Source organism: Armigeres subalbatus, unplaced genomic scaffold (genome assembly GCF_024139115.2).
Source record: "Armigeres subalbatus isolate Guangzhou_Male unplaced genomic scaffold, GZ_Asu_2 Contig163, whole genome shotgun sequence".
Classification (NCBI taxonomy): Eukaryota; Metazoa; Arthropoda; class Insecta; order Diptera; family Culicidae; genus Armigeres; species Armigeres subalbatus.
This window is the reverse complement of record NW_026942428.1, coordinates 19784-32249: the sequence shown is the minus strand read 5'-3', so window position 1 is coordinate 32249 and position 12466 is coordinate 19784. Positions and strand designations below refer to the sequence as shown.

General features: G+C 36.6%; 1 protein-coding gene across 5 annotated transcripts in view; it reads left to right on the top strand.

Moving 5' to 3' along the window:
- The window catches only part of LOC134203063 (type 1 phosphatidylinositol 4,5-bisphosphate 4-phosphatase-like), a 36988-nt gene extending 25205 nt beyond the window's left edge, over positions 1-11783 (top strand). For all 5 annotated transcript variants that reach the window (XM_062678044.1, XM_062678040.1, XM_062678043.1 and 2 more), the window contains exons 3-6: positions 1337-1512; positions 1894-2103; positions 2200-2364; positions 11003-11783. In XM_062678044.1, the coding sequence (XP_062534028.1) occupies positions 1337-1512; positions 1894-2103; positions 2200-2364; positions 11003-11119 (668 nt within the window). In that variant the 3' untranslated portion in view covers positions 11120-11783. The remainder of the gene's footprint in view (positions 1-1336; positions 1513-1893; positions 2104-2199; positions 2365-11002) is intronic.
- Positions 11784-12466: the final 683 nt, after the last annotated feature.

The window sequence follows — 12466 nt, the reverse complement described above, 5'->3', positions numbered from 1 at the left end:
ATATTTTGATTTCTTTATGGAAAATTTTTCGTTTAAATTGCAATTTTTGCTTTTTGTTTTGTGGAAAATTCTTAATTGTTTTTGGAAATTTTGCATCATTTGTTTTTTAAAACTTTATATTTATGTATTGCTCATACCCTGATTTCTTTATTTGCAATTTCCTAATTTATTTATGAAAAATTTCAATTTTTTTTAGGGTGAGTTTTTTTTGTCCTGTCTAATGTTTGGCAGTCAAGTATAATCGAGAACGAGAATCGATCTTTTTCTGACGAAAAATTAATCTGTGCCTACGAATGACATTGCAGTACAATTGTTCCAAGAGACCGTCTTGGAGTGCGCGACTTTTTTCGTGAAATAAGTACAGAATCGGGGAGATCGTCGAGAAACCTAAGAAACTACGGTACTTTGTCCGCCATATCCACCACATCTCTACTTGCATTTGGGCGAAGATTTGATGTACATTATCCACGGAGCATATTGCCGAGCCGTCTCGGAGTTCTTTTGCGATCAGAATGTCCCAATCAGGTGCATTCGCAGCCTCAATTTAGTATTAAAACTATAAACAGTAAGGAGGTCCTCCTTAGCCGTGCGGTATGATGCGCGCCAAAAAGCAAGACCATGCTGAGGGTGGCTGGGTTTGATTCCCGGCGCCGTCTAGCCAATTTTGTGTTTAAAAATTGTCTCGACTTCCCTTGGCATAAAAGTACCATCGTGTTATAGCATCATGATATACGAATGCAGAAATGGTAACTTGGCTTAGAAACATCGCAGTTAATAACTGTGGATATGCTCAATGAATACTAAGTTGCGAGGCGGCTTTTTTTTCAATGGGGGATGTAATGCCAATGAAGAAGATGGTGCAGAAGATATAAAGTAATTAAACTTAAGTATAGCTGTTATTAGAATAGAATTTATTGTATATCTACTGTTAAAGTTTTGCTGGCAATCGAATGTATTGTGCACCCATTGTAAAATAAATCTCAATTTTATTAGTATAAAACTTAATAAAACTGAACGTTGAACAATTTTTTTAATCTTTATTAACCCTTAAATGCGCAATGTTGTTTTAAAACAACAAATCGAAAATACGTTCAATGTTAATAATTTTAATGGTTATTTACGTTAAAAATATTTTCGACGATTTCTAAAAAAATCGCCTTGCGCCTTTAAGGGTTAAGGAGACTTTCAGCCCTAGGCTGACTCGTTTCCGGGTTCAACAATTAAATTAATTGCAATGTTTGTAGAATATGACTGATTTTTTAGGATTATTCAAGATTGCACTTCCCCGTATGTTCAGGTATAACTAAAAACTGTACTCTTCTCGTATTCCTTGCAGCACCACCAGCGGTTGTCACAGCTTCCTCAATTGGGCCCGATGAACTCCCACCGTCCTACCAACAGGAACAACAAAGCAGTGTTATCGTAACGTGTCGCGTCTGCCAGGCCTTGATAGATATCTCGTGGAAGAAGGAACAGCACGTTGTCAAGTGCTCACAGTGCAATGAGGCTACGGTAAATAGTTTGGTTGTTTTGTGCAAAAGAAGTACACTGGAGTCGGTTTTTACGCGGGGATACGTACGCGTAAGATACGACTTCAGCGAAAAACGATTTTTTGCGGTTTTCTCGAGTTTTGCGACCTTTTTAAAAAAAAAACGCTTTTTTCGAGTAAAAAAAATCAGCGTAAATCACAAAAACCGCGTAAGTTCCAAAATCCGCGTAAGTTCCAAAATCCGCACAAACACGTCCTGCGTAAGAAGTGACCCCGGTGTACAATGATTCAAACTGATGTGCTTGATTTGTTGTTCGATGAGTCCGGCAGGTTTCAATTTGCACCTGATTAGAAACACTCATTTGCTTTGAGAATTTGAGTTTTTCCCAACCCTTGTTTTTCAGCCAATCCGCAACGCTCCACCTGGCAAAAAGTATGTTCGCTGCCCCTGCAATTGTTTGCTTATTTGTAAGAGCTCCTCCCAGCGGGTGGCCTGCCCGAGGCCCAACTGCAAGCGCATCATCAACCTGGCGCCGAGTCCGGTGACGCCACCGTTGCTGTCGATGCCCGGCATGTGCCGTGTCAGCTGCGGCCACTGTCACGATACATTTTTGGTATGTTTTAGCAGTCAATACTTTTTTTCTGAGTGATGTGTGCGATCGGGTTTCATTTACCAATTCGTTTGTCGTTTTCTTTGATTTTTTCTTTAGTTCGACACAATGAAAAATAACCTGGCCAGGTGCCCTCACTGTCGCAAGGTTTCTTCGGTCGGTGCAGACTTTTGTCGTAAGCGGCGTAATCTGCTGCTGCTTGGAGGATTGATTTTCTTAGGAATCGGTATAGGCGTTACATACGGTACTATGAGCTACGCAAGGGTAAGTATTGGTTTTCATTTCAAGCCGCCGGACAATTTCTGTCAGACTTATTTTTCTTTCTTGTTTATTTCCATTCTTTACTTAATCACTCTCACTCATTACAGAAGCTTATTTTCTGAATGGACTGTATGGTGACCTTGAAGCACTGTAATTTGCCTACAATCGTTGAACCGTTTATTGTTTAAATTTTACTTGAAATGTATAACAGTTCCATGTCAGCTTGATTTATTATCTAAATGAGACTGTTATGCATTTATGGGCAGTAAAGCGTTAGTTACGCTAACTTATTTATACTAAATGATTCGAATTCCTTATCATTCAGTGTATTCAGTGATATCGGCATTCTTATAGTTGTAAATATCATTCCACTAAAAAGCTCAAAATAATTTTCTTAGTACACCCAGGTTTTTTTTACACGGTTTGGTTTTAGTAATTTAAGACCTACAGCGTGAATGAAACAATGAGTTAACCTCACGAAAAAATTTACAAAAAATCAAAGAAAATTCAGGGGGTATTTAAAAAGCTGTGAAAGTTCAGGTTAACCGAGAAATTAACGAATTCCAACCGCGTAAAAAAAACTGGGTGTATACTTAATAATACAAAATTGCAGAAAAACACCGCGCTAAAGACCACCATACAACACATTTCGAAAAACAGCCTCTGGAATTAGTGATAATATGCAAATGAGTCAAACTATGACCAAATGATCGAAAACATCCTTGGTAGTTATTACGCTTAGGGCCGATTTCTTCACCTCCGCTTAGTGCTTAAACCAAGTTTAAGCGTATGGGTAAGCACCGATTAAGAGTTAAGCGGAGGTGAAGAAAATGGCCCTTAGTGGTATTCAAGCTTCATGTCAATGACGTTGGTCTCCAGTTAACCCTGCTAGATTTGACAATCCGGGGAAGGTGAGTTGATTATCAACCCGGTCTAAGACGTGGATTTTTTAAAAATAAATTCAAGATCAAAAATACTCAAAAACAAAACGCGTGAAAAAACGACCCCAGTGTAGTTGCCTTGTAATTGACCGTGATTGACCAAAAATTACAAAACTGTACAGACAACCATGGATGTGATTTTTTATAAGCAACAGTTGACAATGTACATATATTTCAATGTTTGCGAATTTCAACTTTTTTTGAGAGATGAAACTTTTGAGCACTACCCGTCGATGGTCAATTTTTTCCCATACATTCCATTGGCACCCTAATATGTATCTTCTACGCTGTGTGGCAAGAACAATGTACAATGACCGGGCAAAGGTGAAATCGGACTTCCTTTCTTGGACGTTTAAACAATAAGTTCTAAGTTCAACCAAGTCATAAAATCGGTACAAGACGATACATATCCCAGACATCTGATGAGTCAATATGACTTAATGTTTTAAGCTACTTCAGACCTTCAAGGTAGTCCAAAACGTCCTGGAATTCAGATCACAGCTTTTAATAATCGATTTTTAGTTAAGCCCATCGACCTTCTTACGTTACGTAGTAAGGTGACAATCACTTCTTAACATATTCATATTCGGTTATGCATATTTTAACTAATGGGGGCCCTCCTTAGCCTAGCGGTAAGATGCGCGGCTACAAAGCAAGACCATGCTGAGAGTGGCTGGGTTCGACTCCCGGTACCGTTTTAGGCAATTTATAGGTTCTCATTTTGCAGCCCCCATGCTGGATAGGAAGCCAACTCCACGATTCCGAAGAGCGTGTTTACCTTTTAAACCAGTGTATAACAGATTTTTCTTCCTGTGGCATTCTGGGTTTTCCAATGTTTGGTAGAAGTCTTTCACTCAGTCCCAGGATCTTAAACTTCATGCGGCCCGCTTTATAAGCAAGTTGTATCAGTTCATTATGCTAGGCTTGAGTTGGAACTTCAGTTGAAGTTTCAGAAACAGTTGGTTGTAAGTCCAAGGATTTCTATCTACCGGATTGAAGCTGTCATCTAAGGTATAGCTTCCGGGGAAAGGCATTTCTTATTCAGCCGCTGGGTGCCAGCATGTTGACGTTGTTTGTGTCGGACCTCCTTTTTCGAAAGATGCTCGATATGTGGTCCGGTCCGGTTGAAGTTTGCGCCCCATGCCAAGCCCAACCACATCCTACATAATGTCAGAAGGACAATCGTGCCCAGCCTACACTGCCATCTAAGTACACAATCCTTAGCTAAAGGTTGATTATGATCGGTAGACCCGTGGAAGCGTTAGTGAGGATCAGAACTATGTTGAACGCACCTTTCCATCAAGAAGTCAAGAATGTTTCCAACCCGAAATTATCTTAGACCGAACCGACAATCGAACTCGCTATGCGTTAGCACATTGTAATACCCGCTTATTGATTGCAAATTCAATGTAAACGAGCAGAAATGACTCTTTCGTACTTTCGTACTTTCCTTCCGAATAAAGTGGTCTACTTATTGATTGTATACTCCAACACAGTACTAGGGAAAATCGCCATATATAGCTTAGCAGACATTTCTGCAGCAACGATCTGCCTTATTTTCAAATGTTCGACCGACAATGTCCATATCATCTGCGGAAGCGAACAAAATGACTGGATATGTTGAAGATGACATAACACTTGCAAGCGCAATATTCAACAACAGTTTATCACCTTGTCATAGTCCACAAAGTGATTCGAACAAACTTGAGTGCCCGAAATCCTATCATATGTCGCCTAGAAATCGATCGCCATCGGGGGCAAGAAAAGCATTCCTTAATTCTACCGCTATTATGTCTTTTTCTCTCTAAATAACCTCACACACTGTTAAACTATAGTCCAGCAAAAGACTTGACACTGAAAAAATATTATAAAAATAAAATGAATCTGACATACAGATGAATTAGCAAAAGTTGGTGAAAACTTGGACTTTCTCATAAGAAATCAGCATTAGAAAATAAAGTTTTTAAAAACGTGAATATTTTTTTAATGAAAATCTTGACCATCTATACAAACTATATGTCTTCAAAGAATATTTTAGGATAACTTGAACTATTCACAGTGAAATGTTTGACCATGTTTAAAAAGATTTGGAAAATTTATCTCAAACTAGTAAAAAATAGGGAAAAATGGCCAATAGTGTACCCCCTAGTAGCGAAATTTTGCTTTTCCAGGCATAAAAAGTGGAAATTTTCAAAATATTAATTTTGGGTGATATCTAATATCAAGCTCTGCATCTCCTCTTCACGATACATACATAAAACACTCAAATACTCGACATTATTCTTTGAAATTAACATTTTAAAGTCTGCCTGAATTCGCCCTATAGTAGACCCCCTAGGGGTCCATAATAGGAAATTGCTTCCCTATAGTCGACACTTTATTTGATTTTCATGTTTCGTTTCGGGACGTTCTTCTTCCCTATTATGGAACCCCCAAAATATTCCTATAATGGTCACTCTCGTGTTTATTTTTCATAGAATTGTAAAAAATCATCTAATTTTACTTTCCATAGCATTCCCAATGCATGTAATCAAATCATAGGACTGTAAGGTAGGTTCCCCCGATGGAATTTCATAGCGAAATGTTTCCATTGTGCTGTAATAATGAAAAAATGATTGTGCTGTAATAATGAAAAAATGACTGGAGGGTCCACTATTGGTTGGGGGTCAACTATTGGGCACTTTACCCTACCCAGCTTTGTCCGAGGGTTTGTATTGCAAATGTCATATGAGTAATGAACTATTTGCAGTACCGCACTTTCACGAGCTTTTTGATTTTACAAACTGTACAAAATTTTGCAAATCTGTCTACTCGTTCTTGAGTTAACGTCAGTAAGGGAATTTCAACTCAGTTTTATTTCTATAGGGGTCATTCCATACCAAGTGACCGAACCACTTGTAATCGAGTTTCACTGTATTTAATCAAATTTCGTGGATTTGTTTATCTATCGATTATATGTAAAAATCCAAATTTATTTGATGATTGGACAACCCCTCGGAAAATGGGCGCACCCCCCGTTTTTGACGATTTGTAAAAACCATATTTTTGAACAACTCATATCTCGGACAGTTTTTAAGCTACAAATAACTTCTTTTTATGCATTTTGAAGAGAATTCTTCAAACTTTTTGAGAAAAATATCGATTTTGAGTAGAAGTGTTGCCAACTCTATTGTTTTTGCGTTCTAAGTATAAAATCGTATTTTTCTGCCAATGAGTATATTTTTATTTAAAAAATAACACCAGCATCGTGTTCTCCAGAAAATTTTGTTTAAGAAACACTCGAAACCCCAAGGTACTATGAGCCGTTCTCGAATTATGGAGTTCTGAATATTATATGATTCATATGGAACTTATCAACCACATAAGATTTTGTTATGCATACTGAACCTTTACCTTTTATGGAATTGCCAAGAATTCGAAGATATTGTTTTCTTCAAATAAATTGTAAAACATGTAACTTGAGCCTTTGAATAGAAAATAATGTACTTGGCAACGTAGTCACTTTGGAAGGAATAGCTTAAAAACAACAAAGAAAAAACAGACGAGAGGCAATTACGACAAAAGAAACGATATGGTTATCTAAAAAACCATGATTAATTTACCTAGCGGCAATGGTGCCTTTCTCGTGCATTATGGAAATAGTATTTTGACCATAACTGTCGAGCCCATAATCCCAACCAGTAAAATTTTAATAGGAAACATTGGGCCAGGATTTCCTGTAAAATGCAACATGGTGCGAACAAATCGGTTAAGGACAAGCCCCTAAATAGTGGATGAGACTTTTTTACGCACACACACATACATACACATACACAAACAGACATCACCTCAATTCGTTGAGCTGAGTCGATTGGTATACAACACTATGGGTCTCCCGCCTTCTATAAAAAGATTGTTTTTGGAACGAACATAAAACATTTCGGTACACTTAGTTTACGAGAAAGGTAAAAATAAATTAGCTCATAAGGAAGTAGACTTTCACTATGTTATTGTGGAAAAATAATGTATGAAAAGGCAAATCATTATGTAAATGGTATTTGTACGTACAGAAGGAGAGGGTTAGTGATTTGTGACAGGTGGGAGGTAAGAGGGTTGAAAATGGCGAAAAACGTTGGATGCAATTTTTAAACGTATTTTGTAGCTATATAAAAGGGAGAAGAACACCTTAATGCCAATACTAGTCCACTAGAGCAGAATTACCCACGAAAAGTTTTTATCTTACTACTACTTTATCAAACCCACACTTCACAGCACGCAAATGTGATTTGACGATAGCCACGAGCTCTCTCTCACTCAACATGTAATCCAAAATTGTCAACTGTGTGTGTATATTATCAAAGTATGAAAATAGTAGACCAATAACAAACATCATAAAAATGGTCTTTGAGATAATGATTTAATTTGCTGTATTTTGAAAATAAATGGATAATATTTGCTGTTTAACGGCCAATATACTTTCGCTATATTTTTTGCATTTTATACTCCTAGAGAATTCAGATTTTCGTAAACCATGTGACATATTGTTTTAACTTTTAATAGTTGACCCTAAGGATGCCGAAAATCTTTGCTGAAGAAGAAGCCTTGCTGGAACGACGACTAGATATGTTTATTCTACCAGAACTGCCAAACTACGTGTACCAATAATTCAACTGAGTGTTATTTCAAAAATTTTAATGTTTTAGTGCTGAGGAACAAATTGTAGTTATTCAGATCAATTTTTAATGGGAAATTCCTGAAAGAGAAATGGTTTTTCCGTCTAACAAGGACAGTGGGATCAAAGCCCGCCGAAGCGGCGGTTACACTCTAATACCTTTTCCGAACTAAATCTATCACATGTTGTACATATGCATAATCGAGTTTCAGACATAGTAAGGACAGTTGATCAGATAGTGCTGGCAGAAACATTGATTTCTTGCATATGATTTCAACAATCAATCTTCAAAGTTGTAATATGTCCAGCAATGCTTAGCAAACTCTTTCAGTATCTCTCAGTATTGAGTCAGATGATTGAATTAACGATAAAATAAAGCCGCTAGGAGCAAAAATGCAAAAAATACATTTTCCATACTAATCTTCATATAAATTTCAAACGCGATGCTGTAAGTGGAGAAGCAACCAATCGAGCTGTGTATGTGTGTTATGTATGTGTCAATGCGTATATGTGTGTATGTTCGGAAATCAATAAAAAATCTACAATGTTCACAGTGAAAAAAGGACTTTTCATTTTGAAAATCCCGTATCTCAAAATCGGAACATAGTACCTTGGGGTTTTAAGCGTTTCCAATGTAAAAATGGTCAAAGAACACGTTGGTGAGGTTATTTCCTGAATATAAATATACTCATTGGGTAAAAAATGCATTTTTCAAACAAAAACTTAAAAATTGTTCATTTGGCAACACTGCACATCAACAAATTATTTTTTTATAATTTCCTTGAAAAATCTTCTTTCGAATGGTTACCTTAGATTCATTATAGTCCTCACAGTTCCAGAGATATGTACAAAACAATATGATGAGTTTCAAACATTTGTCCGAAAAGGGGGATGGTCTAATTAGTCGTGGGGAGGTCCAATCACCACGAAATTTTGGTTTTTGGGGTATAACCCATACATAAACAATTGGTCAAAATTTCATTCAATTTTAAGAAAGTCGATTGCACGTTTGCATTTTTTCTCGGTCACTTCATATGGAATGACCCATAGATATATAGATGGGGCTAAATAAGAATCCCATTTTGAAACAATCTAATAAAATACAAAAACTCTTTTGCACAACCTACACTTATGATATGCGATGAATCTGTTAAGTAACGTATACATTATCAAATTGACTGAACATTCAAACTGATTTTTGTTATTCAATGTGATGTTGATGGTATGGTATCAATAAAACATAATTAACAGGGTTTCGACTTTTCGTTTCAATGAGACCAAAGCAAGCGTTTTTCGGGCAAAGGGATTTTTATCATTCTTCAGGCTGTTTTTCTTTCACGAAAAGCGATTTCTCCCCGAAAATTTTCATGAGGGAGCATCCTGTGCTCCTGAGATTGAGTGAACATTACGAATCCTGATAATAACTTATCGATCCCAAAAATAGTTTTATTGTTTTAATATGGCAAATGCGCATTAAAAGCTGTTGATTTTTGTAGATATTGGTGCCCTTATACATTTCAGTTAGAAAAATTGCTTTTTAGAAGGGTGCCTTTTTTGCCCCGTAGGGTTGCTCATCTTGCCTCGTAGTGTATTTTAAACAGCCTAAAACAGAGTTTTAGTTAAGTAACTGTTATTGGGATTACCGTTATTTTTTAAATTCGCGTTCTAGTCTAGATGTTAGATAACAATACAACAAAAAAGAAGTGTTGTATTGTAACATAGAAAAGCATGCTTCCTGAGAAGGTATTAAGTGTCATAGAGAAAGTATTAGGATGGTGATCGCTCGAAAGTTCTTACATTCCAGCTTTCGTCGCCTTTCTTGTAGATGGGGCATATGGCCCTTTCCTTCCACTCCTCCAGAAGCTGTTTTGTTTCCCAGATTTTGAATATCAATCGCTATAGACGACCAGTGGTAAGCTTATCTGTGTTTATCTCGATGAGTTCATCTCTGTAACAGACATAGTAAACTCCTCCCCTGCCTCGACTTTCGCTGCCTGTACTCTCAGCACCATTTGAGTGTTCCTCGAAGTCCTGCTTCCGCCGTTCGACCACCACACGTTCGTTCACCAAGATCCTTCCATCCTTATCGCTGCACATTTCCGTTCGTGACAATAAATCGATAAAGAAGATTGAACACGGGTTACCTACGAAAAGCTGAAACACATAAGGCTGAATACTCATAAAGCTGAACTCAATAGGCTGAAATTTCACAAGGCTGAAAGTACCAAAAGGCTGTAAAGTATCAGAAGGCTGAAACAAAGGTTGAAATTGGTGAGATGCAATGAATTCCACCCGTACGATAGAGTACAAGTTGAGCCAAGAAATACAATCCAAGTGGAACTAAGTTGCAGTAACCCAATTGTGACTGAATCCTTTCAGAAGAAAGATGGAAGAAAGAAGAAGAAAAAAGTAACAGGGAGAAAGATGAAAGAAAGAAGAAGTTCGATGAAGAAACAAGGAAGAAAGAGCAGGGAAGAAGGAAGAAAGAATCAAGAAGGTAGTTAGGAAACAGAAGAAGGAAGTAGAAAATGGAAGAATTAGAGGGAATAATAGAGAAAAAAAAGGAATAATGAAGAAGAAAAAACAATAATAATAGGAATATAGGAAGAAACAAGAAAACAGGAAGAAGAAAGACGAATGATGAAACAAGGCACAAGAAGGAAGGTAGAAGACGAAAGAAGGAAGAAGATATGCGGGAGAGAGAAAAAGGAATAATGAAGGAAGAATATTGAAAGAAGGAAGAGGGAAAAAAAGAAACAAAGAAGGCAGAAGAAATAAAGAAAAATGTAGAAGGAAGAATGAAGAAGGAGAAGAAAGAATAAAAATAAGTAGGAAGAAAAAAGAATGTTCGATTTTTACTTTTTATGCCTTTCGTGTTCAGCCTTATGAGTTTTCAGCCTTATGTAGAAGTCCCATTGAACATACATCTGCAAGGCGCAATGAATCAGTTGTAAGATGTGATGTTATCAAAAGAGTATTTTCTTGTTACTAACCTGCTGCATGTCTATAAACAGCAAACATTGTCTAATCATATCGTAACACCTTACAGAGCCACAATGGAATGTATATTGCCTACATCAGTCTGTTTTTGGTCGCTTTGCTTTTGTTCGCCAAGACGATATACTACTGCACGCTGAAAGTGAGTAGCGTGGAAGGAGCAATCTAAAGAGAGCCATGGAAAAGTTCTCCTAGTTCAACGTCTTCTGTGCAGGTGTCGTTCCCTATCTTCAAAAGAGAAAAAAAGGTAACCGGAAAATCAAAAGAAATTTTCTTTGCCCATACACAACACTAGGAAACGAACAATTTATAGACATTCCCAAGAGTGAACAGCACGATAGCAATCGAGGATGTATTAATGTAGAACTCATACACAAACTTTGTTATTCGCTGCTGCCGAATAGTGATGGTTCCCAAACAGATACAACAATGCAGGTACATTTTGTGTTAAAAACCTTCGAATTAGCCACAGATCTGGTTTATTGGTTACAGAATAAGATGTGAAAGCCATATTCAAATTTAACAGTGGATGAGCTCGAACAAGGACATTAGAAAATGATCTACGCTGTAACTCCCAAAGCGGTAGTAGATGGTGATGAGTAGCATTAAGATAAAGCATATAAAAAGATCATCGATACATATAATAGATATGATTTACTGGAACGTATTTTTTACATTTTACATATTGTAATCACTCATTCTGAATTTATATGCTGTATAAATTAACCGGATAAGTGCAGGAAGTGATGTTTCTGATCTTATGTTTAAGAAAAGTTATATTTAATTTAATTATAAAATAAACTATACGCAGAAACTGTATGTTTGAAAATACACTCAACAGTTTGGAATTCAATGGTAGACCAACATGTCACTATGTATCGTTTTGGGCAAGATTACACATCTACAAAACATCTTATATAATAAATATCATCATTACTCTATACTTGGTCAACATTTATTAAATCATCTACATACCATCAAAAAATATTAAAAATGTCTATCGAAAGAATGAGAAAACTTTGCAATAATGGTATAAAATCCAGTAAAGATGGAAAAAGTGTAAATCAAATCGAACAATTGTGTACATCCATACGCTCCATACTTCCAAACATCTAATTCAAATCATAATTGTTCAGTTGTTGTATATTCTATACAGTACGATAATATCTTTGGAATATAACTAAGAAAGGGTGACACAAGAAAGAAAATCATTTTTGTTTAACTTGGCTAAAAGTAAGTGCAAACGGTTGATAATCGCAAAAAAAAAATATGCCATTTAGTTGCACATCGTCGTACGGTTTTTTTATGACTTGCTTTCGTTTGCCCCGGAAAATGATATTACATCTATTACATCTATACTAAAATAGGAGCAGTTAAGAATGTAAACTATGTGCTTTGATCAATCGCAAAACCTATAGCTCCAAGAATCGAAAGAAAACAAAAACACTTTTAGCCTCCCAGTTGTGGGTTTATTATTATCTATTATAAACCTTACGATATATACATTTACTACAAA